General features: G+C 36.9%; 6 protein-coding genes across 7 annotated transcripts; 4 read left to right on the forward strand and 2 right to left on the reverse strand.

Annotated features, from left to right (window-relative positions):
* On the forward strand, positions 872–3456 carry LOC18588288. Its single transcript, XM_007012589.2, has 9 exons — positions 872–1171; positions 1369–1579; positions 1683–1735; positions 2087–2123; positions 2220–2285; positions 2480–2584; positions 2683–2833; positions 2924–3000; positions 3102–3456. The coding sequence occupies exons 1-9, from the start codon at positions 1071–1073 to the stop codon at positions 3165–3167; spliced, it is 867 nt and encodes a 288-aa protein (XP_007012651.2). The 5' UTR covers positions 872–1070; the 3' UTR covers positions 3168–3456.
* On the forward strand, positions 4314–7576 carry LOC18588289. The gene is made up of 7 exons (XM_018126775.1): positions 4314–4502; positions 4747–5245; positions 5426–5476; positions 5976–6110; positions 6246–6305; positions 6412–6848; positions 6934–7576. Exons 2-7 carry the CDS (start codon positions 4954–4956, stop codon positions 7546–7548), a joined length of 1590 nt encoding a protein of 529 aa, XP_017982264.1. The 5' UTR covers positions 4314–4502; positions 4747–4953; the 3' UTR covers positions 7549–7576.
* On the forward strand, positions 8308–11827 carry LOC18588290. The gene is made up of 4 exons (XM_018126776.1): positions 8308–8428; positions 8498–8982; positions 9868–9972; positions 11243–11827. Exons 1-4 carry the CDS (start codon positions 8308–8310, stop codon positions 11825–11827), a joined length of 1296 nt encoding a protein of 431 aa, XP_017982265.1.
* Positions 12155–16617, reverse strand: LOC18588292. Its single transcript, XM_007012593.2, has 6 exons — positions 15094–16617; positions 13935–14368; positions 13669–13830; positions 13135–13210; positions 12805–12960; positions 12155–12634 (listed from the first exon to the last, which is right to left on the reverse strand). The coding sequence occupies exons 1-6, from the start codon at positions 16351–16353 to the stop codon at positions 12494–12496; spliced, it is 2229 nt and encodes a 742-aa protein (XP_007012655.2). The 5' UTR covers positions 16354–16617; the 3' UTR covers positions 12155–12493.
* Positions 19476–24324, forward strand: LOC18588293 (uncharacterized protein At1g04910). Its single transcript, XM_007012594.2, has 9 exons — positions 19476–20231; positions 20866–20991; positions 21118–21190; positions 21344–21414; positions 21504–21592; positions 22079–22211; positions 22439–22671; positions 22896–23372; positions 23522–24324. The coding sequence occupies exons 1-9, from the start codon at positions 19755–19757 to the stop codon at positions 23721–23723; spliced, it is 1881 nt and encodes a 626-aa protein (XP_007012656.2). The 5' UTR covers positions 19476–19754; the 3' UTR covers positions 23724–24324.
* Positions 24775–27865, reverse strand: LOC18588294 (MOB kinase activator-like 1A). 2 transcript variants are annotated; one of them, XM_018128520.1, is made up of 8 exons: positions 27703–27865; positions 27352–27423; positions 26750–26798; positions 26531–26639; positions 26323–26416; positions 25575–25708; positions 25329–25492; positions 24775–25107 (listed from the first exon to the last, which is right to left on the reverse strand). In XM_018128520.1, the coding sequence occupies exons 2-8, from the start codon at positions 27375–27377 to the stop codon at positions 25036–25038; spliced, it is 648 nt and encodes a 215-aa protein (XP_017984009.1). In that variant the 5' UTR covers positions 27378–27423; positions 27703–27865; the 3' UTR covers positions 24775–25035. The 2 variants fall into 2 exon arrangements, with proteins under 2 accessions (XP_017984009.1, XP_017984008.1); XM_018128519.1 differs by having other exon boundaries at positions 27352–27865.

Raw genomic sequence — 27951 nt, forward strand, 5'->3', positions numbered from 1 at the left:
AATAAGCATTCAACAATTAGGTACTATTGTTCTAATCTTTACATATTTTTTTATTTTAATTTAGATTTATATTATATTATTATATTATTTTTTTTTATGTGATAGTTGATTTATTTGAATTAAAAATTTTGATTGTTGATTTTATATTAACTATTTAAAAAATATAAGATAATTATAATAGTTAAATATTTTTAAAATAATGTTAACAATTCCAGTAAGTGTTGTTTCAGTAGAAATAAGTTTTTCAAAACTAAAATTAATAAAATCTTATTTAAGATCAACAATGTCTCAAGAAAAATTAAATGAATTGATTATATTATCAATTGAAAAAAAAATATTATAAAAACTTGATTATAAAAATTTAATTAAAAATTTTATATTTTAAAAAATTAAAAAAATAAAATTTTAATAAAAAAATTTTATTTAAATATTTTATTTTAAATTTTTAAATTTATTGAGCTACCCCTGCCATGTACTACATGATGTGTTAACACATACATAAATCAAAGGGGCAGAAAAGAACAAGAAAGAAAATTGTGAGGTGGAAAAGACAAAACGATGGCGGCTAAAGATCCGCAAGATTCTCGGACGAAGAAACATGGGGACAGCTGCTTGGTTTTCTCAACCAAAACGGTGTGCGTATCAGCTCCCCTTTGCCCATACCTTGTTCTTTGCCTCTCTTTTTCTGCTTAAATCTCTCAAGACAAAACATTATAATTTTGACCCGCCAATCATTTGCCCCCTCTACCTTCATGCCACATCACCTTCTCCTCCACGTGTCAAAATCTCCTTGGGTTTGCATTCCAGATAACTTCGTCTTATCCTCTTTCCATGTCCCACCACTTTGACACGTCCGGCAGCTGTCGGTCTTTTTATTTTCAAAACTATTTCTCCAAAAGCCGAAGTTTCTTCCTCTGATTTCCCATTGCCAGATATAAACATTAGAATAATAATTTTTTCAATTTCTTAGGGTCTTCTTTCTCTTTATCCTCTTTCAGATAACAAGGCCGTAAAATTAGAATTCTTGTTTCCCCTGAAAATTTTTTTAACCGGGAAAACGCAGCTGCGCCATGTCAACCATCTCCATTTACAGAACTGAATTCTTGACTTTTTCTAGCAATGGATCGAGACCCCGCCACAAATTTCAAAGAATTTCCCTCTCTCCAACAATGTGAGTTCTTTTTCCCCTTTCAGTTATGATTTTTTCTTCGAATTAACAATCAGGAATTTGCCTTTTGAAGCCGATTTTATTTGTTTTTCAATTTTTTTTATATAGAAAAAGGTTAGGGTTCTCAATTTTTTTGAAAGAAATGTTTTCTTTATCGTGCCTTCTTTTTAGTTTAATGAATTTTTGGTTGCTTTGGTTAGGAAAATGGACTCTAAATCATTTGAAAGTGAGAAAAAGGAAGAACTTTCGGTACAGCGTCAAACGCCGTCGATTCCTCAGCTCGATTCCTTAGGACCATCCAATCTTGGGTTTGACCGGCTGCAACCATCGGATCAGGAGCTAAATCAAGATAAAAGACTAGAATTTGGAAAATTCGTGGCGAGAGAGGCCTTCCTTGATGAAGAATTCTGGGTATATGTCATTCTTAACCATTTTTCCTTTTCTTCACCTTTTATTTGATCAACTGATTTTTTTTTTCTGCTGATTATTTTGTTTTCTTTTGGTTTTCTGGTAGACAGCGGCATGGCTGAGAGCAGAGAGTCACTGGGAGGATCGACCAGGTGAAAGGTAGGAATTAAGTTTCTTTTTTTTTTTAATATTTGAAGTAAAAGGATACCCTTTTGTTTTATGATTTGGACTTATCTAAACAAATGAATCTTTAAGTCCTTAGTAGGTAGCTGTTTATAGTATAAATAATTGATTGGTATAAATAAATGGTTTCAAAAGTTTTACTGTGGAGTCTGTCAGGTTTAGAGGAAAATAATTCTGTTGAGATGTTGACAATGGACTTGATTAAATTCCCATCCCTCTGCTTGTATGCACTATGCAGCCTTCACGGGCAAATGTGTTTTTTTGCTAATGTTTGTGAGTGGATATCGGATGGATGCCCCTAATTGTAGCTATTCCTGATATATACAGATATGTCGATAACTTCAAAAGGAAATTTGCTGAGCAGGTAGGAGAGAATATTGGTCTTCTTCAAATTGCTCATAAATACGTGGGTGAATTTTGGTTACATGTAAAATGCTTAGAAAGGTTCCTTATTTTGTAGGAATTCAATGCCATGAAAAGGCGATGCAGGGGGCAACATGGGCAGACATATACATGTATTGTCACGGTATGATGTTTTTACAAGATATCTTTTCCGAGATTGGTATTACTTCCAATGTGTTTGTTATCTCTCTTGGGTTAGGATTAGATCAATTTAGAGCTTCTCTGTTTCTCTTAATTGCTGGGATACGTATCTTGTGTTACGTTGTTGTTTTGTCTAGATGAAGAGTCTTATAGAATGCCTTGATATCAATTTATCAGGTTAAGAAGGAGGAAAGGAATGTCAAACGCACAGTGCTGAAAAGTGTAGTTGGAACCCTTGATTTCAGCATTCGATATTTGTTGCATGGAGAGTCTTTTCCTGGGGTACAGTACATGCTCTTTATATTCAGACTTCAAGTCCTATCACCAATCTAAATAAATAGGTTATTTGTTAATATATTTGTGAATCTAACCTCTTGCAGGAACGTATAAGGCCTCTCTTCTGCAGCATCAACAGAACACACCTGAATAAATATGCTTATGTTTCCAACTTATGTGTAGCCAAATCAGCCCGTCGAAAAGGCATTGCTAGCAATATGCTGTATTTTGTTATTGAATCAGCCGGATCAAGTGGTAAAATTACAAGCATATTTCCTTCAGAAGCACCTCAACTGGTGCAAGTAGTGGGAAAATTCCCCTTCTAATCCAATCATTCATTTGCAGGTGTTGAAATGGTATATGTGCATGTTCATAGACACAATGGACCTGCACTGGAACTGTACGAAAAGATTGGTTTTGAGGTAATACGGTTTTATCTGCTCTATATGTGCTTTTGCGGTTTCGTTTTCTGGCCTTCTGTCAATTTCAAATGGGGCTGATATACTTTTTGCATTCTTATCAGATAGTTGAAATGGCAAGCTCTCAGTTGTTAGAACAGCAGATGTACTTACTTTGTTTCAAGACATAATATTCTGTTGAACACAAATTCAGGATTTCTTTTTTTCTCTTTTTGAATGAAAAAAAGAAAGCCTCACATACAGCTTGACCAACGATGGGGAAGGATTAACCCAAGCACGTAATCACCCGGCATTACTACTCAGGGGACTTACACTTTTGTTTTTTGAAAGATGGGGACTTATCACTTGTGTATGTAATATTTCCATGATCAGAAAATTGTAAATGCTGTGAATTTCTTATATGCTTTCTGCTTCCCTGAAAAAGATGATTAGATGGCTGAAGATTTTATTTCTATTTTATATTGGACTAATGTTGGAAATATGGTAAGAATTTGGTCATAAAATAATAGGTAAATCAGGAAATACAACTATGAATTCATTAACATGTAAGGGGCCAAGAGATGACATCTCACATTTTAACAATACATCACATGCCAAACTGATCAAATGAGTTATTCACTGTCTAATTTCTTCCTTGATTAAGACTCAAATTGGGGTACTTATTTGGTTCCATATGATAGTGTATATATCTAACAATTATATAAGCTTCCACTTGATTTAATATTAGTTTTTTTATTTTATTTTATGAAAAAGTTTTATTGTGTCCATCCAGGCCAGTCTTATTTTGCTCACATCCAGGTATTGTCGATTTTGGATTATAGTGGGAGGAAAAGGTCAAGTTAATATTTAAGAAGAAAAGCGGATTATAAGGGAAATTCTTATTAAACACTAAGATAATGTCACTTTTTTTTTTCAACTCAATTTAAAATTATGGAAATATGGAGAACAATTCAATTATTTTCTAGAAATTAATTCTTATGAAATTCAGGATCAACTTAATTAAAAAATATTAAAGAACAAGGGAAATTCATTCTCTTTTCTTGAACACACATTTGATTTTATTAAACAAAAAGATATTAATTAAATTTATTAGGTTCATCATGTTATGTAATCTTTTTTATAAGCGTTAAATATAAATTCTTTCCCAGTGAGGATGACTACTTGCATTAAAATTCTCAGTCTCTTTAATTTCTTTCTATTTTTGGAAATGGTGGTGCTACTAGCTCCTAAAGTCAACCGCCACATTCGTAGAAAATGTCAAACTAAATTAAGATGATGGAGAAGTAGTGGTTTGCTTTGGCAGTTGGTGAAGTGACCTGTTCACAGCTAGGCAGGTGCTGATCATGCTGCTGTGGCAAATTTCAGTGGATAAAAGGAGCTTCCTAGAGCTAGCAGCCTAGCACGCATTGCTTCACATGTAATAATCGGATCGGCATCCAAGAGAGTGATCGAACACAAAGAATTAATGGCCTCCTCTTCATCACAAGCACCCATTAGCAAGCCTGGTAAGTGCGAATAAAACCTTTTTCTGGAAAAATGCATTCAAAGAATTGAATAGTTCCCTTTGTTTTCATTTGATTCACCTCACCAAAAGGATAACAGGAACTATAGCTATATTTACCCAAATAATCATTGGACGTCAGGTCACCGTCTTGTAGCATTGAGATGGAAATTAATGGAAACTCCAAAGATCGATGTTGTCCTGTCCGTACGTTTCTTGACTTTTTCTTTGTGTCATGATCACAACAGAAAATAAGTCTGAGCTATATCCCACCTGGCACCTGCCTCTATACAAAGCTGCGCTTAGAGGTGACTGGGAGAGCGCCTGCGAAATCTTGAAGCAAAACCCAGGGGCAGCCACGGCCAAGATCCTGGGCTTCCAAATTCCAATATGCGCTCCATGTGGCTGTAGGGACAGGAAAGGCAAATGACTTCGTCACGAAGCTGGTGAAAGGGATGTCACCGGAGGACCTTGAAATAGCCAACCAAAGCAAGGTGACGGCTCTTACTATAGCTGCTGCCATTGGAAACACTGATGCGGCCAAGTTGCTAGTTAGTATAAACCCAAACTTGCCTCATATTCAGGACGGGGATGAAGGGTTTCCAGTCCACAGGGCTGCGCAATCTGGTCACAAGGAAACGCTTGTCTACTTACTTAAAGTAACAAGAGATGATGTGCAGCCCAGTCCATTTGAGAATAATTCGGGTGTTTGGCTTCTACGTCAAATCATCTTCGTAGGATTTTACGGTGAGTTGCCAACTTAATTTCCAACCTATCATAAATGAGAATTTCATTAGGCTAGGAAACCAAAACCTATCACTTGATTATGCAACACTCTCCTTATAACTTTTGAGTTTAATCACTAAAATCCTCTCAACAACTAGAAATCAGTGTCTCTTCAAAACTCTTACTTGATACTTTTTGCAGATTTGGCAGCTGATCAGGTTCAGCGGCACCCAAAGTTGGCAACATTGGAGGGCTATCGCTGAAAGTCTCCTTTGTGTTCCATTGCAGTGAGGTCTTCTGCATTCCGTAGTAGCAGTGAATTGGCTCTATGTCAACGCTTTCTTTATTCCTGTTAGTTCTTCTACTCCTCTCTCTCTCTCTCCTCTCTCTCTCTCTCTCTCTCTCTCTCTCTCTTAGTTTGCTCACCTGCTATATATACTTCCTCAAACTTCTCATATAATTATCCTATATTTCATATCTATTTGACCAATATATGCGAACCTCTAGTTTAAATTTGTTGAGGAGAAAAGGCCAAATCTTGAGATCAAGGGATTCATTAACCAAAAGAAAGTAATTAAAATGAATAAAAAAAACGAATTTCTAGATGCCAAAGAGATAAAGTATATGGTTCCACTATTAGACCCAATTATACTATTCATAATAGAAAAGCATTTAGGATCATATATTTATCATATGATTATTTGAAAGGAACATTTTTCCTTGGGTTGGTTTCTTCCAATTATATACATAGGTGTCCCTCCGATGAAGTTGGAGAATGTTCCTAACAATTCCATTAGAGGAGACATAGAGAATCCAGCTAACAACTCCCAAGCGCCGATCTGGAGCAGCTTTCAACATTTCAGGGGAGGCAACTTTCTTCGTCCTGGTTCGGTCCACGTCCAAATTCTCTTTTGTTATTTTAGTTCATGGTCCTTCTTTGGTAGAGGAACTTGTCACCAGCCACTTTCCTCAGGATAGCTGTCCTTGTGTCGATTTAATTATTCTTTTTTAACTTGATCAGTGTGTGGTGCGGTGAGGCAGAAGCTGCACAGAGCCCTGTGGGATTTAATTGACAGTTTAGGTATGAATATTAAATTCTGCACTTCCCTAATCACAAGATTCTAATTACTACAAACTTCAAAGCTAGATACAAGCTAAACTCGTGCTTAAATTTATTTGAGTTGCAGTACCACAGGTTAAGCACATCCGTCAAATGAAATTTATGCACGGTGAAGCGCTTAGACTCGTCAAATTGCTATGCACTGAAGCTGAACGTTTGGATCCTCAAAAGGCTGCAAACATATTTGCGGATCCATTGTTCCAAGCAGTATCACATGGAATACCTGAAATCATTGAAAATATTTTAGTCTCCTTTCCAATTGCAGTTCAATTTCGTGACAATGAGGGCCGTAACATAATCGAAAGGGCGGTTCTATACCGTCGCCACAATGTCTTCAACTTAATATATAGAATGAATCGTCAGACTAAACATGCATTAGCAGAGGACCTAGATAGGTTTCAGACTAATATCTTGCATCTGGCAGGAATTTTGGCACCGCAAGACCAGCACAATCTTGTTTCCAGTGCGGCTCTGCAAATGCAACGGGAGTTGCAATGGTTTAAGGTAAAAATTAATTATCTATTTTGTTTCCCCTCTATCTTATGGTGATTTGGTTAAGTCACATATCAGGTTTACCATTTTCCTCCAGGAAGTGGAAAAGCTTGTACCGAGTATCTATAGGGATGCTAGGAACTACGAAGGAAAGACGCCGAGAATGGTGTTCACCGACAAACACAAGGAATTGGTTAAAGAAGGAGAGAAATGGATGAAGGATACAGCAAATTCATGCTCGGTGGTTGCAGCACTTATCGCCACAGTCGTGTTTGCCGCAGCCATCACAGTACCAGGTGGCACAAACGGTGATAGCGGATTCCCAGTTTTTTCTAGTGAAAAGGCTTTTGTTATTTTCGCTGTCTCAGATGCACTCTCTCTCTTCTCATCCACCGCCGCCATCCTCATGTTCTTGTCCATCCTCACCGCTCGTTATGCTGGAGATAACTTTCTCCAAGCCCTGCCCAAGAGGCTAATCATGGGGCTCCTCACCCTTTTCATCTCCATAACTACCATGATGATTGCCTTTAGTGCCACACTGTATCTTGTGTTTGGAAACGATGAGACATGGATTCTAACATCCGTGGCTGCATCAGCTTGTCTATTAGTGATTTTGTTTGTTTACCTGCAATTTTCTCTACTTGTGGATATGTTCTCTTCCATTTATGGCCATGGAATTGTTGGCCAGCGTAGTGAAGAACCCTTATGCTAAATCAGAATTCAGAACTAAGGTGAGCCTTTTGAGCAATAAAATGATTTATTGCATATCTTCGGTGCCTCCGTCTCTGCCTTATTTTGCTTATATCCAGCCATATTCATCAAAAATAATTATGGAAAACCACATCGATGTGAAAGTCAGGGCAAAGAAGTGAAATTTATTAATTTATGGAGATAACAAGTCAACCCTTTTTATAATTTTTTAATGATTGATCAACTCAATTCAAACTTTTGGAGAATGAAGAGTCTCCTTTTACTTTCGTGGGGTTATAATTAAGGCAGTTAATTTGGTTGTAATTAATATTTTATAACAATAAAAATATCTAATTTTATGGTCTATTTTTTTATTTTAACTCAATATTCTATTTAATTATGCAGGAACATATATACATACTTAGTACTTGAAAATCATATTCCCTACGTACATACAGATGCACGTCCGAAGAAAATTTTAAACAAAGAGAAGTGGAATGTTGCTGCTTGCTTTGGCAATTGGCAGCTGGCATTAGTTAATTAACATATAAATAGAGCAAGAAGCGTCTAATAAGAAGTAGGAACAGTGTTGAAAACTTCATACAACAATGGCTTCCTCCTCAGGAGTTAATGCTGACAACGATGCTGTGCAGGGGATGAAAGCTGGGTAAAATAAAGTTATGATTGTTTATGATGAAAACTACAGCAGTTTCATGCTTCTCTGTATATATGCTTACAGAATCAAATTTATGAATTTTTTTTCCATGCTTTTGTGTGAAACATGTCAGGGAGAAGATATCTGGAGGAATTGTACACAGCATTATTACGTCAGAAAGATCCATCTTCCTCACCATCTCATGCTAATGTTGATATGGCTGCCTTTGGAGAGTTACTAGATGCTGGTTAGCCGACAAAATTATGTTTAAAAAAGGGTATTTTACTTTTCTATATATTTTTCTTGCATGATGCAGATGCACAGAGAATAAGGCATCTCAGCCAGTACATCCCTTTGTACAAAGCGGCACTCAAAGGTGACAGGAAAAGTGCTAGAAGAATATTTGACAGCAATCCTGATGCAATTACTGCCAGGAACACGGAAGGGTTGAGCACAGCTCTTCACATTGCGGTTGGGACAGGAAAAAATATTGACTTTGTGCGTAACCTGATAGATTTAAAGCCAGTTGAGGCATTGGAATTGACAAACGATAGTAACAGCACCTCCCTGACGGTTGCTGCAATGGTTGGGAACCTGGAGGTAGCCAGGTTGTTGGTAGAAAGAAACCCCAATTTGCCCTATATACGTGACAACAATGAAGTGGTTCCTCTTCATAGAGCTGTGCAATATGGCCACAAGAATTTGGTCTCATTTTTGTTAGGAGTCACCAGAAATGAAATTAAGCCAACTTATTCAAGTCCCTATGCTGATGAATCTGGTGTCATGCTTCTACTCCTTTTGGTACGGGTTGGATTTTATGGTTTGTGAAATTCGACGCCTTCCTTGGCAGTTAGAGATTACATATTTGGCAATATCATACTTTACTTTCCATTTATTCTTCCTCACTTCACAGACAAACCTTCTGAGCTGGCTCAGGATTATCCAATGACTGGCTAGAATGCGAGTGTACCGATGGTAGCAGTCCTTTAAGCGTGTTAGCTCAGACGCCCTCCGCATTCCGCAGTGGAAACAAACTTCAGCATTTTGGCAACGTTTCATTTATTTTTGTCATTCTCTAGCTACTACTTATTTGCTTCCTAGTGTTTGATATATCATATGGTGTATCTACGTGCTGCTTAAGCATGAGTGCATGACTTCTTTGAGTCTTGCTAATATCAATATTTTGTAGTTGTATAGTATTTTGTTTTCAGCTGGCTTTTTTGTATGCCAAGCTTCAGGAAGGGCACCTGGACCAAGTTTCTCCTAGTCCCTTCCTTTTTGTGTACATAGGGGATTTCACCCTGCTTTAATGGAAATGCTTTTAATCTTCAAAAAAAAAAAAAAGCATGAGTGCATGACTACCTTCCAAAATTGAAAGCTCAAAACTCAAGTCAAACTTAATGTTCCTTCCCCGTACCCAAACTCAAACTGACGAATGAGCTTCATTATATCATAAGTTAGAATCGTGCTCATTTGCCAAAAAGAGCTCAGCGCTCCTGCTTAAAAAACAATTGGCCTGCAGTTGATGCCTTTGAAATTTCATATCAGATGTGTACTGTCTAAAAGGATTATACGATAAATATTTAAGGACAAAAGTCTAAACTTAACTATTTTTTTGAGTTCATAATCGTGAGGCCTTATTGTTTTCGAAAATGACGACTGTTTTCAATTTGGTCATTATTACAGGTGTTCCCATCAGTATGGAGAAACTTGCCCAACCACCCCATTGAAGGAGATTACCCAGCTGACTGTTCCCAAGTTTGTGTGCAGATATGCAGCCGGTTTTCAACTGTAAGAGGAAACCATCTGATGTTCGGTTTGTTACAAAGTTCTTGCCCCCTTTTGTTTTAATTTGTTTCTTTATTTCTTTTATGGAAGGGCAGGGGAAGCATCAAGACAGGGGTACTGCAGCGCCGTGACAAAAATTTGAGAAATACTCAACTGTGTAAATTAGTCTTCAAGGAAACAGGTGTCGGTAGTTGCAGACCAGGGGCACTGGAAAGGTCATTCTTGCATCCTTTTGGCCCTCCCTGGAAAATTTATTTCCCATCGAAACAGAATAAAATTCTATAATCTTAGAACAGAGGAGGAAGACTGCGCTCATCCTAATTCCTAATGTTAATGTTCTCTCTGTCATTTACTAAACTCATTTTGGTAATTTTGTTATTCCACAAGTCGTTAGTTGCTTTTTATTTTTCCTTTTGGCGGTTAATGGCTGAAAAAGACTTGAATTCCACATCCTAAACCTCCATTGAATTGGAGGGTCAAGGAATAAACCTTTTTGTAATCTCTTCTCCCTTGATGTTTTTATTTTTTGTTCTTCAAGCGATCGAAAGAGGAAAGGAAAATGTAAAAGAAAACTCGGTTTTTTTATTCTAACACTGTCCTGCTTTCCTCGTGTAGGGTGGAAAAAGTTGCATGCAATGGTTTGGGAAGTCATTGAAATATTAGGTAAGATTCAATAAATTGTAAGAGAGGAATGAAACCTGAACTATGGCTTGTTTTCTCACAACCCTTAAATCCAAACTTACCGAATTTCAAGTGGTCAACAGTGCCGCACGTTAAGCACATCGGGGAGACAAAAATAATGCCTCATCAAGTACTTCAACTTGTCAGACGATTATGTGCGGATGCTACAGAATTGGATTATTTTTCAGAAGCCACAGAGTTACTCAAGCTGCCGCTCCTTTTGGCTGCAAGCTGTGGAATTCCAGAAGTCAGAAGAGATCTCGGCGTCAATGCCCCCTGTACTATAAATTGTGACCCAGAGAAACGTAATGTATTCCGGAGAGCAGTTGCGCATCACCATGAAAATGTCTTCAACCTCCTATATAAAATGAGTGGCCATATGCACAATGTAGTCCAGTCAACAGATATTTTTGCCAACAATATTTTGCATTTGGATGGAAAGCTGGCACCACCAGAGTGACTCAGTCTCGTCTCTGGGGCAGCCTTGCAAATGCAGAGAAAATTGCAGTGGATTTGTTTCTGACGAGTGCTTTTAGATTCTGAACTTCTTATTCTCTTGGATAATTCTCTGACAGTATCATTTTTCGAATAGGAAGTGGAAAAGTTCGTAAAACCTGGGTTCAGAAATGCTTTAAACGGTGAAAGAAAAACTCCTGCAATGGTATTCACGGAAGAACACAAGGAGTTGCTTAAGGAAGGAGAGCAATGGTTGAAAGATACGGCCAACTCGTGCACAGTTGTTGCAGCGCTTATTGCAACGGTGGTGGTTGCTGCTGCTATCACTGTACTAGGAGGCAATAATGCGGATAGTGGCTTCCCAATATTCTCTGGTGAAAAAGCTTTTATTATCTTTGCCGTTGCAGATGCACTCTCTCCGTTTTCATCCACTGCTGCCATGTTTATGTTTTTGTCCATTCTAACTGCATGCTATTCGGAAGCTGATTTTCTATATGCCCTGCCCAAACGGCTAATACTTTGCCTCCTAACTCTTTTCATCTCCATAACGTTTATGATGATAGCCTTCAGTGCCACACTCTATATTGTCTTTGGTGACAATAACCTCTGGACTCTCATTTCGATAGCAATATCAGCCTGTTTGCTGGTGATTTTATTTGTGTTACTGCAGTTGCTCTCCTGGTGGATATGTTCTACTCCACCAATGGACCCAGTATTTTGAGTAGACAGAACAAACTCCCCTTCAACTTGCACTGAAAGTCTGTTGACTAGCTTCTGCCGAAGGTTGCGCCAAAGAAAAATAAAAGCACGCATTATGGTGATTGAATGCAAGTTTAGTATTATGATTTCACTTCTGGAATCTCATGTATACAAATTTGTTAATGGTTGAATTCAACGTCTACCCTCTTTTCCTCTTTAGTCTTCTCAGCAACTTCGAGTCCTTATGATTGCATATTGTACTAACTATTAGTAGTAACACTTACAACAATTGCACTATAATAAGATCAGATCATATCAAGGAACACACTGTTTGGGCATCATCTAGAAGAGAGTAAAATAGGCATAAGTAAGGGGAGAATAATGACCAAATATCTTCCTATTATGCATTAGGTTACATTTTGCATTATGTCAAACCTAGTGCACAACAAGGCACCCAATTTACAAAATTTCTCAAGTAGGAGGACCCAATGATTCAACTTAATACACAGGTTTCCAGTAAATGATCATCGGAGGGGTACAAAAAATGTCCAAATTCTTTAGGCAGCAAAACTCACTACTTCAGTACTTCACAAGCGAAATTGGTTGCAGCCTACATGTTTCCGGGAAACATCATATGCCAATTTGTAATATCATATGCCTATGGCTAGTCATGCACACCCGTGTCACATTAAAGTTGACACACTGGGGAGTACCGCAATGGACCCTCCTGAGAATCAGGTACTTTGATATGTTCCAAAAGCGGAGAGAACTTCAAACCAATGATTTCTACCTTGGAATTAGAGTGCCCATCCAGAAACACATTTGTAATCTGCAAAGAAAGCACCAAGACAACAAAAAACTCTTAATGTCTGGCTAATAGTGATGAAGGCCCACGGCTGACTCGAGCTGCATGATATTGCAGTTCGTTAAAAAAGGACAATTCATTGGTCTTGGGTACAATACACATGCCAAAAAGTGAATCTAATATGGCAAAAATACCTGAGTGCAACCAAAGAGTTTAAGCACCCTCAATGATAAACAGCTATCCACAATCAACCCCACAGCTTCATCAGTCAGATTTCGGCACCAAGATAGATCCAAACTAAGCAAATTTCTTGAGCGTCTTGCAAGTGATAGGGCTGTATTATGACCAACCTAGAAAAAAAAGGTCATCCATCTATAAGAAAGTAGAAGAATACCATTGAATGAAAACAAGCAAAGAGCCTTAAGAAATGGTCTTTTTTTGGTCAGTGGGAGGGGGGGACTTAATATGTGTGCATGTCTGTGCACATGAGTGAGAGAGAAGGAAGAAAGGCATTAGTCAAGTACCTTCCCAACATTGTTCAGTGACAGCTCTTTCAAAACCTCCCCAGAGGTTTCAAGAAACGCTGCTATAGCATCATCACTATTGCATAAAAGACAAAAAGTAAAGAGTGAAATTTACATCCAATATAACAGAAATCATATTAACAACAAAAGAATGAAATTAAACTCCAATGTAACTTTGACATAGATAGAATAAAGAAAGACGATGTCAAGGCCAGGAAAGCCTCCAAAGAAAGCAGGAATGCCAGAGCAACTGCTCCAACCAATTACACAGCTACAGCATTGATTGGACACCCGTAAGGCCACTCTACTCCTACATTATTATTCAACAAGACATTGAAAAGAAAAACCTATTTGCCCATTAAATGCCTTGAGCCTCAATGAGATAAAAGCAAAGTCAAGTGCTCAATCAAACTACAACTTAACATCGACTACAAGGAATCAACTAGCAAAAGACGATACATAAGATCACAGAATTAGATTCTATGACATGGTAAGAGAAGTAATAATAACCTGACCATGAAATCATGGTAATACCTGAATGCATTACGGCAGAATTTCAATAACTGTAATGATTGACAACCATTTGCCAGGTATCCCAAAGTAGAGTCTGTCAATTTGGATAAATTACCAACGTCAAGAGCACGTAAATTTGAACAGGTTTCTGCAATGATTTTCAAGGAAGAATCACTTAATTTCCTGCAAGAAATCAAAAACATCCAACATATTAAAGGGCCACAAACGACTCAAAACCAAGGAACTGTACAAGAATTTAGATGCAAATAAGTGTTAAGCAAACATACCTACAACCTGTCAATATAAGTTCCTTGATACCATGACCACGTGCAACAATGAATTCCTTGATGAAACAATCAGTAACAGATTCCAAGCCTGCTACTGATAAAACTTCCAAATGCTCCAGTTTCTTCAATGCTGGAAGAATCAGCTTGGCATCAATACTTTGGCAATCATTGATATATAGTTCCAGTAGGACTGATGCCAAGGAGTTAGCTAAAGTGTCAATAGCACTGGCAGTAAGAAGAGAAGACTGGCTGAGATCAATGGATCTTAGTGCAGGGGCAGAAAAAACAAGAGCTTTTAGCCCATCATCTGAAAGCCGAAATGCACCAGTCAATGACAAATTAATAAGTGCAGGCAAGCTGTTTGATGACTGAGCTAAGGTAGAAAGTAAAATATAATCTGGCATACAGCAGCCACACTGATCAAGTTGAAGAACCTGAATTCATAATACAACAAACTTTAGAATGTCCATAAAGAAATTGGATAGATAGCAATAATTCTATACTACATATGGATGAATATGAACTTCCCGTCACAAAATCCTAGGCTTAAACTGAAACAGAGGTCAGAAAATTTAATCAGAAAAGGCAAATAAAGACATTATTGACCCTCACTTTCAAGCCAATCAAAATGTTCTAGAATTGCTTGGATGTTAGAACCACATATACTCAACTAAGTCACATAATACTGCACTTAAAGTTCAGAAGTAATTAACTGGTCACTAAGAAACCCCATATCATTCTAGTGCAATTTGAATAGTGTTATCCTGGAAGCTTAACATCTTCTCCATGATTAGAATTTCCGCACTGAGCTGGCAGTCACTATGCCACAAAACAATCCACTGCCTCAGCAGCAATCTAATTAGCTCTGCTTACTTCAACTTAGTCAACATATTCCAGTGTGCAATAAGACAATGCAGAGTCATGTCCAGCTCTTTTCAGTTAAAAGAAAAACAATGATGCCATTACAGCAGATATATTAACCAACAAGCAGCTAGGAATTTTTCCACTGTTACACACGACATTAATTCAAATCATTTTGACATAATAAGAAAAGATGTGCGGTTCCACTAATAACAAATTTAAACTAATCGAGGCAGGAAGTGATGCACAATACCAAATTTATATACTATGAGTCTATGACAATAAACAAGCAACATACCTTCAAGTTGGTAGTGTCACACCCCTCAAAACATCTAGTGAACTGCTCCTCCGTTAACCATGAACAATCCCTCAGGCGAATTTCAGTAGGGGATCCACTAACGAGGAGGTCCAAAAAATTACTATTCATTCGTCTGGAGTCACAGAGCATCTGACAGAGCTTGTGTCTCAGAGCATCCGGCACATGATCAAGGGAAGCAATTGCATCTGCATTATTGACCAGAATCCGGAAGCACATATCAAGCAATGACGGAGGCAACCGCTTTGAACGGTCCTTTCCTTTACCCTTTTGAGGAACCCACGTAATTTGCACGGATTGTACGTTGCCTGAAGAAGAACTCCCCCGTTGTAAATTCAATTTCTCTGCTCTATCCCTTATAATCTTCATAGCAGTAGAGAATGGACCAGGCCAATCTTCAACGCCCGTCTCTTCTGGCTGTTCATTTTCAGGGGAAATTTCGCTTTCAGCCTCGACAGAGAAAATGTTATCATCTTCCTCCTGGGCGTCAAAATGGGCATATCGAGAAGCATTTTGCCTGGCCACGTCTCGAAAATGTTCCGTTCTCCCCCCATGTCCTCTCTTATTATTCTTCTTAGTACGCTTTTCATCTGGCAGTCTTACTTTCTCCGCTGAAAGGTTAACGAATGAAACAGAACCGTCAACAGAACTCTTAGCTTCAGATTCCAAAATCGTTTCAACAACCAATTTCCCCTTCCCTTTCCCTTCATCGCTAAATCTCCTTCTGCGATACGCATTCTCTTTCTCACTGTTTCTCTCCAGTTTCTCAATATCCTCATTCTCTTTCCTTAATACCCCTTTCCCTTTCTCCTCACTTCCAACCTCCTCATCGCCGCCGCCGTCGGCCAGTGAAGTCATCTTTGTAACCCTCTTCCCCAACCGCAAACTCAAAACCCCTTCACTCTCTACGCTCTCAACACCATCATCACTAACCAAACTCAACTTCCTCTTTTTCAAAACGTCCACATCTCGCCTTTCAATCCGTTTCTCCTCCTCTGAAACGCCAACCTTGTCCCCGTTTGAGGAAGCTTTAGACGCAAGACGAAGGCTCCGCCTGAGTATTGGTGCAGAACTGGAGCCCGGACTGGGTGTTTTAGGGGAAGGAATGAGTGAAGGAGAAGATGAGAAAGTGGCCGGATGTTCGCGGCCTTGAGTGGGAGTCGCGGGTGGGTCGACGTGAGCCCGGGTTTTGCGAGGATTAGGTGGGACTGCGGGGATCTCGCGGGATCTTAGGACCGGCATCGTTTGCCGTTGAAGGAATGGCGGGAAGTGACAGGTACAGTCTAAGAGAAGGGAAATGGGTATAAGTTCTTTGTGGTAATACTAATACCATCAGGGTATGCACTCCTTCGCATCACATTGACATGATGCATTTAAGATTTTCTCGAAACTTTGATCGACAAAATACTGGAGAGGAGACCAATTAAGCGATCAGGTGTATTAAAATGGGCGCCTTTTCGCCTTTTTTAGGGTTTTTCGAGAGAAGCTTCTCGTGTACGCTTATTCTCAGTCTTAATTTTCCCGCCAAATAGACTGAATGGGCAGCCGGGAGCTAAAACGTTATGGGCTGATCCAACTAAATTATGACTTGATTGTTTTCCCCTTTTTGGGCTCAAAAAGAAACAATGATAATTAAATTATTATCAAAAGGATTTATATTTGATGGATTGACTGTTGTCAATTTATCATTGTCTCTTTACTAATGAGATAAAATTAAAAATTTTTAAGAATTTGAATTTAAATACTAAAAATTTTAATAATTAGTCACAACATTCTTTGATTGTTCTCTTTTTTTTTTAATCTTTTTCTAACTCCATTATCTTCTTTTCCCTTCTTCTTCTTCTTCTTTTATTAAAATTAAGTTTGGTAAAATTATTCAAATTCAACATATTTTAAGATAGTTTTTATTTGTTAACTTAAGTGATCTATTTTTATTTTTAAGTGATTTTTACAATTGATTTAAGGTGTGATAATCAATTTTTTTTGCATATAAATAAATTATGGTTTTACTTTTAATTTTAAGATTATAATGCGATAACTATTAAAGTCAAATGATAAAAATGGTAAAAGTAATTAATTGACGTCAACCTAATATCAAATTAAAATTCTAATCAAAGTTTTAAGGAAGGATTATTCATCACAATTAGTGATCAAATTAGCTGACTAAAATATTAATGCTTATAAAATTTTTGAAATTTATTAGCTTTAAGATGATATAAACTTTTTATTTATCCCAAAAAAGAGATATTATAAGCTTTCTTGATATTATTATTTTAAGTTTAAAAGTGCTGCCGTTTTGAATTATTCTAAATTCAGTAGACATAATGTGAAGAAAAATCAATATTTTAAGTTTTAATTTAAATTTCATTTCAACACTTGATTAAACTTAAAAATAAATTATTGGACCTTATATTTGTATATTTCAAGCAAATTCTCTCTCTCGGAAACAAGCTTATATTGATCCATTACATTATAATTTAAATCATATCTACCAAATATAGTTAAGGGCTTTGCGGTAATCAATCTAAAGTCCAAACTCAGAAAATAATTTGGCTTGATTTTGACTTGTTGACACAGCATATCTAATACTAGAAACTGTGTAAGTATATATCTCAATAATTTGAATATATATATATATGCATATATCTAAATAAAATTTTAAGGATAATTAAAGCGATAACTGAACTATTAAAATCTAAGGTTTTATTTTAAAAAGATTAAAATTTGAATATTGAGATAAGATTTAGGAACAGGAGAATTATCTCCCTCTAAACTTATGCAAGCCAAAATCTTAATATAAGAAAATAATAAAATAGGAAAGAAAGAGCAGCCATCGTATGTTTAGGGATATTCTGATGACTTGCCCTTTCAAGTCGCAAGGACCGCTGATTAGTGGAAAGCTAGCACGTGTGGGACCCCGTGAGCGTGGAAATCTAACATGCCAGCACGTGATTCCATCACTCATATTCTCTCTTGACCTTCTTTCTCCGTACAATTTCTGTCCGATCATTTATTGCTTTTTTAATTTTTGTCGATGGACGTAGTACAAATTAAAAGGAGAAAAGTCTTCACGAATTACCATGCAGGCACCGTTTCTCCGCAGCGAAGAATTTGGTTTCCTCTTTTATTCATTACAATAATAATAAAGTCACTTTAAAAATCCTCACATGCACAAAAAGATCCTTAAGAAATACTAATATCATATAATCAATGGGCAATTTGATAATTCCATCTAAGTCAATTTTGGTGGCCTGCCAATTGGATTCATCTGCTAAGCTTGCATGCACTAGTTTCCCTTTGGTCCTTGGAATAAATTAAATTAAATTGTTTTTGTCATACCAAGGTTCAAATTTGGTAGGCAGCTTCCAATCTTCTCATCACAAATTATACATATGAATTTAATTACGGAAAAATATCACAAATATTTCCACAAGAATTGTCATGTCCAATTATGGTCAATGGTCAATTGATTTAGCAATAACAACAAATTTGTCCAAAATTAGCCATACCAACGTTAAAAATAGAAACCAAAATATAGATTCTTTTAACAATGCTTTTCCTTTCTAAATAGAGTAAAACAGTTAAGAATATACCAAAACATATACTATACGCATCGTGACAAGAGTCACTAACAAGGGGACAAAGGTTTAATTTTTAAATGTGACAATAGATTTAGAGGTTTAACTATTAATAAATCAAATCCCTTTCATAGTTTACGTTTTTTAATTAACTTTTGTGTAGGAGACCAAAGTAGCCGACACAAAGTATGATACAAAGAGGTCCATTCTAAAAAATGTTTGACAAAGTTTTCTTTAAGTATCAAATTTAGATCCTACAAATAAATAAAAGTTTTAAGCTAATTTTGTTTGAGACCTAATTTTGTTACTATTATCGAGAGTTTTAAACTATTGAGATGCTTGCTTTAGTTTTTTACTTAGTGTTTTGCAAGTGGGGTTTATTAACTTATAAAATAATGTAAATTACTAAGATTAATTTAAGCAGAATGCCTTCTGATCATTACTGTATTAATTAATAGAATAAGGGCAGAGAAATGCTAACCATGCTACACTACTCTACTTTAGTCTCTATTGGGAATGAAAATGTGGGATTTAACACTCAAATTTCATACATATATAGTAACTCAATAGAACCGAGGACTTGGGAAGCAAAAAAAGGAATTAAAAAAAGATTTTATATTCTAATAAGTGAAGAACGAAGGAAATTAAGTAATACAAAATCCAATCATGGAGGGGCAAATAAGTACGTGAAGGTTTTCTTTGTTTTGGGGTACAATTGAAATGACCACCACAACCCATAGGGGCCCAACCTTGCTCTTTTTCATATATAAAGAAGGCAACACAGGCAGACAGACAATAATTACAGAGGCCAACGCGGCGGCCAGCGACCCTCTCCCGTCTTTGCACACGCTCTTTAGAAATCTTCTTGCGTCATTTGTTTCAGAACCCAAAATCCCACAGGCAAAATAGATATAAAGCCAAATACCCAAAGTTTTCTATCTTTTACGTTGTCTCTGCTTGGTTTTGTTAATGAAGGTTTAATCAAAATTCTTAATCTGCTTGCTTCTTATTACAATACATAGTTTGTAATAATAATACTAATAAGAAATAGCAATAAAGTTATATATGGGTCACCACACGCAGCATCACCATCACAACACGAGCGATGGCGTTTCACAGCGAGTTAACAGCCCGCGCTTCTCGGGTCCAATGACTCGCCGAGCGAGCTCATTCAAGCGTGGCAATGGCAACTCCCAGACCACCAACAGCAACAACGCCCTTGGTTCCGGTAACGGCAATAATAACGGAAGCAACGGCAATAACTTGAGCGTGCATCACGAGATTGATCTACCAATCAACTCACCCAGATCGGAGACTGGGGCCGCGGGTTCGGTTTCAATCGATGGGTTGAGCCAAAGAAGAGGTTTTTTAAGGAAGCCAAGTGTTGGATCGATGGTTTTGGATTTTGGGTTGAAAGAGAGGAAGAAGCTCGGGCATTGGATGTTCTTGGTCTTTTGCGGGGTTTGTTTGTTTTTGGGTGTTTTTAAGATTTGTGCGACTGGTTGGTTTGGATCTGCTATTGAAACCGTTACATCAAATCAGGTACTTTTATGAATTTTTATTTATCTAGTATTTTGCTATAGCTGTTTCCGAATTGACTTGCATTGGTATTTAATATAGATCGATCAATCATCAATGTGAAAAATGTGTTTTCTTTTAGAGACTGTTAGGACTTTAAATTATTTTGCTTGGGAAATTAATGGGTGATTCCTTTATGTACCCTTTTTGCCTTTTTTTGAAATCATTTATGGGTGTAAAGCAGAAATTAGGGAGTAATCTTATTAGTGGCTTAAGTATTATTTTTGTAATACAAGACCATAAATCAGGCTAGGAGTTGAGTTGTTGCATTTTGCAGTTTTCTCTAATGTATGGTTAGAAACATGCAGTTTTGCTTCAAATGCTGGTCTTCTTGTGGATTTTTATAGCAGAATATTCCAGTTTCATTATCTGGGTTCTGTCTAGAGAGCAAATTTCTCCTGCTTTTATGTGAGGACTAAGAATGCTTAGGATGTCACTGAAACAGAATTTTCAATTCTTAACTTTTGTGCACAAATTAAATTTTATATTACTCCATGCATTTTTATCAATGCATAAGATATGTTTTAATTGTCAATAATTTGTGGAACATTGTTTAGACTTTTCCTTGCTAATGTGCTATTTCTATCATTGTAATTAGGGTTTATCTGATCTCTCCATCAATCGTCCAAAGCTGATAGATCAAGGCTCTCATGATTATGGGTACAGGGAGGAAGGAAGTGATTCAGATCGAACTTTAATGACAGTGCCCTCAGATGTAACAGAAGTAAGCTTAAAATCTGTACTTTAAATATATTGTTTCACTTCTGCTTGGTTTTCAGGAAGAACACAATTAATAAAAACACTTATTTTGATAAGCAGAGTGTTGAGATTTGTTTCATTTCTTATCCAGGATTCAGGTATTTGGTCTCTACCAAATAGTGAGAATTTCACCAAGTGCATCGAGCATTCAAAGAATCAGAAAAGTACAGATTCTCACAGCTTTATATTTATATTCTCTCTCCTTACTCTCTTTGTGTGTGTTCACAGATATCTCCATGTTTTTGTGTGTTGTAAACTTGTAATTAATTTCTATATTTTTTCTTCCTCCAAGTTCTTACTTGTTGCTTTCTTGGCAGAGCTAGATGCAAAGACAAATGGCTACATTCTCGTTAATGCTAATGGTGGTTTGAATCAGATGAGATTTGGGGTCTGTTTATTGTGTGTTTCTCATTGATTTTTACAGCCTGGCCTTTTATAATTACTATAGTCTGATGTATCAATAATTTTAGAGTGCAGATCTGTGATATGGTTGCTGTTGCTAAAGTTATGAAGGCAACACTTGTCCTTCCCTCACTTGATCACACCTCATATTGGGCTGATGAAAGGTTAGTTCTTTGTGTACTGTAAAAGTCTCATGCCTGTTTTGCAACTATCAGTACATCAGTTATAATGTGATTCGATTGAATGTTATGTTGAATACTTAAGCTAATAACCTGCAGTTACATGATTTTGAATATGAATAAGTAATACTATGTACTAAAATGAACGTTGGTTTCTATCCTAGCGGATAGACAGGGAAAGTATGAATTCCATTATTAGGCATTGAATGATGCATGCAGCCTGTCTGACCATTTCCCGAAGATATATTTTCACATGAACTCACAAGGACTTCTTCTCGTGCCCTTTGAGAAACCTACATCTCTTGGTAGTTGGTATTATCCTATGGCTGACTTAATAGTTATTCCCTAGGTTGACATGCCTGACATCTACTGTTGGATACTTAAGTCATATAAGTGCATTGCATGGCATGCGTTATAGTTGTATGTATATCATATAGCCTTATCTAATTGATTGGTTTGATATATTTGCAGTGGCTTTAAAGATCTATTTGACTGGCATCACTTCATGGAGACCCTGAAGGATGATGTCCATATAGTTGAGAGAATACCACCTGCCTATGCTGGAATTGAGCCTTTTAACAAAACACCAATATCTTGGTCTAAGGCCAGTACAAACTTATCTATGTCATTCCAAATGTCTATACAGCAAATATAGATTGCACCTATCATTGAGATGGTTATTTTTGTTTTTGGCCTGAGATGGCAATCATTTGAGCAGCCCATTCATATGAGTGGTTTTGCTTCAGTCAAACATATCACGTGTGATATATGTATCTTCTATTACTGGTTCCTTTTCAACTAACTAACCTACATGATTTTTTTTTAATTTAGGTTAGCTATTATAACGCAGAGGTCCTCCCACTATTGAAACAGCATAAAGTAATCTATTTTACTCACACAGATTCTCGGCTTGCCAATAATGATATCCCAAGTTCCATACAAAAGCTCAGGTGCCGGGTCAATTATAGGGCACTAAAATATTCGGCTCCAATTGAAGAACTTGGAAACACTTTGATTTCTAGAATGCGCCAGAATGGAAGCCCTTATCTTGCTCTCCATTTGAGGCAAGTAAAAAAATTTTATTTCTTGTGCATATCAATACTACATTTATCTTGCTCCATACTATTCTTGTTTATGTTTGGCTTGAGTAAGCATTTGTTATCATGAAAATGGGAATATGGTATCATCTTTATGTTGATGATTGATAATAATAACATTGATAACTTGATATTGCAGCAAAGAATTCAAGGCTGACTTATATTCTTGCTTTTATTTGTTTAATTTGTAGATATGAGAAGGATATGCTTGCATTTACTGGCTGCAGTCATAGTTTGACAGCAGAAGAAGATGATGAGCTACGTAGGATGCGTTATGAAGTCAGCCATTGGAAGGAGAAAGAGATTAATGGAACAGAGAGAAGATTACTTGGTGGCTGTCCGCTAACCCCTAGGGAGACCTCCCTCTTGCTCAGAGCATTGGATTTCCCACCAAGCACTCGGATTTACTTGGTAGCTGGTGAAGCTTATGGGAATGGAAGCATGGACTATCTGAAGGAGGATTTTCCTAACATCTTCTCTCATTCCTCCCTCTCTACAGAGGAGGAGTTGAATCCTTTCAAGAATCACCAGAACATGTTGGCTGGTTTAGACTATGTTGTTGCCCTTCAGAGTAATGTATTTGTTTATACTTATGATGGAAATATGGCAAAGGCAGTTCAAGGACATCGGCGATTTGAGAACTTCAAGAAGACTATCAGCCCAGACAGGTAATAGCCTACCTATTTGATTTAAACTATTCTTAACCTCTTTGATCTGGTTGTTTTCATTTCTTTTCTTGAATGAATAGTTTTATGATCTAATCATTGTCATTTCCAGAACAAAATGCGTATAAACAATTATCAATTTGTTGGCGCAGGATGAATTTTGTAAAACTTGTGGATGAATATGATGAGGGAAATATTTCTTGGAAGCAATTCAGTTCCGAAGTGAAAGAGCTTCATAAAGATCGAGTCGGAGCTCCATATATTAGAGAGCCAGGAGAATTTCCAAAACTGGAGGAGAGTTTTTATGCAAATCCTCTTCCAGGATGCATCTGTGAAAGAACAGAGGGAATGTAGAAAGCTAAAACTCAGCTTCTGTAAATTTTTCTTCATGCTACAAAGTAAAAATTCACCTGAAAAGGAGGGCATGCTGGCATTGTTTCAGAGACATACCATTCCAGAAGGAGGAAATTGTATGCCTTCCAAAATCAGGATTGACTCGACTCATTGGTTGAAAAATGCCTGCTCAAGGCGGAAAATCCCTGGGTAGAATACAAACCAAACACATTAAGTTATCATCAATGGAAGTAGTAGCAGGCCGCAGCAGATTGGTCAGGCATACTGTTCTCAAGATACAGGTTAAAGATAAACATTCATTTTGTGGACTTGGATATCCTATCCTGTCCGCCGAACTATGGTTTGGAAAGAAACGTTCTTCATTATTTATCTTTTTATTCCTTCTTTTTTGATAAAAAGAAGTTCCTTTATTTTTCTAAAGAATTGGTTTAGGTTGTTGCTGTAAAGAAAGTTGGGGGAGGGGATGAATGAGGTGGCTATGTTCTCATGCCAAAGTTTGAGTTTGAATACCTGATCAAAATACGATAGGATGATACTCATTGAATTGTATTACATCTGGATTTTAATAATACGAAAATATGATTTCTATTTGTTGGTAATACAAACAAACGAGTAATTATTAATGATGCATACTTAATTTTTGTACGAAGCAAAGCATGAATTAAAGACTTGTGGATTGAATTTATGATGGAAATTAAAAGAACAGTTTTTCCTTGGTGAACGTTGGCAGTTCTTGCCCTCGATAGGGTATTCCCACATTTATGTTAAAAGTCCTCAGATTCGCAGGAATCACATTAATCTGTCAAGAATTCAGTCAACAAAAGTGAGTATGACAGCAGCATAGAAAGAAGAAGATAATGTTATTTATATTCCTACATCTAGCCTCCAAATGTGGGAGAAGTGCAGCATACATCCTCAAATATGAGGTAAAAAGTGTAAATAGATTGTCATAACTGTAGTTGCTTGCTTGCTCCACCCTAGTTAACCTTTGATCTCTGATTACTTTGATAATTACTTAACCTGTTAATTTTAGAGAATAAAGTATCGAACATGCGAAATTGGTGCTTCAAGTAGCAGCCTTGGCTTACAATCCTAAGCACTACAACTTTACAATGGGGAAAACCTGGTCTGCCATTACTAATTAATGAAAACAACACCAATGAAGGAGAAAGGAGACGAGAGATGCTTCAAGGCATCTTTGCTCCACAAAAAAAATTACACGAGCAAACAGAAAGCTCACAAAAATGTCTATCCAAAACATTTAAAGAAAGAAAAGAAAATAATAATAATAGTAAAAAACAAATTCATTGCGCTACAACTGCAAAATAGAGTCCACAAGGTCGGACAGAGGTGCAAGTTCTCCTTTGTCAATCAACCGGAATTCCTGCATAACATGACAATGAAATTAGATTTGGAGGCCCGCAAGAATCACTCAGCACATGCACGAATACATTTTATGTAGCCACAATTTCAGCTTCTTCTATGTTATGAATTTGGTTGGCAAAGGGTGAAATGAGACCAACTTAAAATCCATTAAGCACATGGACTTGTTGCTTGCCACAAACAAAAGAACAAGAAAGATTTTTTGTGGGGAAGAACTTTTACCCATGCAAACAGAACAAAATGCTTAAAGCAAGTATTCAAATGAGCTTCTTCCTTCAAACTCACGATCTTCTGAAAATGTGAGTGGTAGATGTGAGCATATACTCGGAACAGTCTTTTGAATATTGTCTTGACAACATCTCCAAAATTGGGTGGAAAGGGCGCCCCTGTTTCACATTAAAGGGTACTAAATCAGTACCTCATCAGCAATTACAGCGTAGTTTTGGTTCATTAAGAAATCATACTAACCCAATCTTTGTGGGAAAATCGCTTCGTCATCCAGCTGAGCTTCAATCCAGTCCATCAGATACTCTACGTACTTCGGAGCAGATACCTCTATAGGCTTCTTAACAGTAACTCCATCGGCCCATCTATACTCGTATCTGCAACAAGCAAACCAACCCATTGCAACAGTATAAATTTACTTTTTGAATGCTTTTTCCTAACATTGTCAACCAGTTACTCTAATTTTGACTATGGCTACACCCATCTCTCTCCCTTTTCTCTTTGTCCCCTCGTCGTTCCCCCAACTTCACCACCCCAGGTCTGGAAATCACATGAACAACACCCACTACAATCGTATAATCAACACTTTTCCAATTCTCATCAAATGAAACATCTTCCTTGCTTCCTTAACCATGTTATGTTGTACCCATAAGGAAGGAAATTTATTCCGTATTTGTTTGTAATTAGTAAGCAGAGACACTTTCAGCAACAAAGCAATAAAAAGTTTTATTCTAGTGTTTTTTTTTTTCATCCCTGAAGAGGATCAAGGTATCAGATAAGCGATGAGGGTCATCCAGCATCCAGCTAACTTCAAGAAATGCTGGCACAAGCAAACTACAACACAGATGCACTCATTGATGAAAAACGTTTCCAACCTCCCTAGAAACCTTTTTTAAAATGGAGATCTCAAGTACAGTTCTCAAGCGAACTATACTAACATTCTGCTCTGAAAATTATAAAGAGGATCTGACTAAGGGATTGAGTATCATACTTTGGTCCTGCTGTCATCGTTGGACAGCTGTTTGGAGTGCAGAACTCAGTTAGAGTGCCATACAGGATATTCACCTGATTGAAGAAATCCACCGCTGCATGAAAAGAGTAAAATGAACAGAAATTAATTCCAGGAAACCATTTACAATTCTTACTAAATAATTGACGAAATTCTTTTAAGCTTTATATTTATAGGCTCGGATTCTTACTGTTTACAGCTAACCACTCGTTGATATCTTCTCCAGGTGGTAGCCGAACAGCTTCTCTCAAGTTCCCGCTACCCAAGGTAGCATCAATATGCTTTTGAAGCTGAGCACCCTGCATTCCATTCCATCAACTTGTAGTAACATAATTGAAAGCACCCGGAGACTGAGAGAAACAAATACGAAACCCAAACAAGAAAGAGAACCGAAAGGAAGCACACCAACCTTGCTTCCGGATGGAGCATTCTTCTTAGGCCTAAACGTCTTCTGGTTTCTGCACAACGTAGAGTTGGATATGAAAACATGGCACCATAATTATCAGGAAAATTTCAATTTTCACAGATGAGAGTGCAAATACCATAAAAAGAATATAAAATCCATCCATATCATTAACTTTGGTAGAATTCAATTTGCAGGCATGAGATCAGCACAAAAAAGTAAAAAACTTTCTTTTCTTATGCATGGAAAGACAGCTGTCATCAACTTCTTATTACGTAATCTAGAATTCTTCAACATAGAAAAGAAAAGAAAAAGTTTTTTTTTTTTTTCATTCGAATATCAAAATAATATCATTCATCTAAAATACTAGTAAACAGCTTTAATCATCAAAGTGTAATCTCGACATGCAACAGGAATTCAGATGTGAATTCTATAACTATTTCTCGAAACTCCAGATTTACCATCACGACACAAGCACTAAACAGAGAAAACAAAGAGAAGAAGAAGAAACAGAGATCACCGCCATAAGGGCACAAAAACGTGAATTCGTGAAAGAATCGAGAAATTTTTGAAAGAAAGGAGATTTGGGTAATTGAATTGGTGTCTACCTGCTACCGAGGCCGAAAAGACTCATGTTAAAGGAGAAACCTTGATGTTTCTGAGGTGTCAAAGTCTTTGTCCTTAGAATCAAAAAAAAAAAAAAAACAGAGCAGAGCCAAATTGTTAAAGAGAAGAAGAAATCCGTTTACACCTTGTATATAAGGAGAGAAGAGAAAGCATATGGTAATTAAAATAAGAAAAAAATTAATATAGAAAATGAAGATAAATGACAGACTGGCAAAGACAGAGAAACTCTCTCTCTCTCTCTCTCTCTTAAAATTCCGTTAAAGAATAGAACAGAACCCAGCCAGAGCAGACAGGGTCCTCTTTCCTTCTTTTCCATTTCCCCGCCTGCTTACCTGGCTTAGTATTCCCCCTCTTTGACCCTCTCCTTTTTTCACTTTAAATATACTAGAACTGCATACTATAATATTTATTTATTTTTTCTAATTTTATGAAGGAGAGGATTTTGGTAATGATGAGAGGATTGGCTTCTAATGATTAGGATAAGGGTAAAGGGAATATATTATGCATAGACTTGATGATGAGGAAATTAGTTAGGGAAAATTTGAGGAGATAAATGAGGATGAAGAGGGGAGTGGGGTCGT

This window comes from Theobroma cacao, chromosome 9, assembly GCF_000208745.1.
Source record: "Theobroma cacao cultivar B97-61/B2 chromosome 9, Criollo_cocoa_genome_V2, whole genome shotgun sequence".
Classification (NCBI taxonomy): domain Eukaryota; kingdom Viridiplantae; phylum Streptophyta; class Magnoliopsida; order Malvales; family Malvaceae; genus Theobroma; species Theobroma cacao.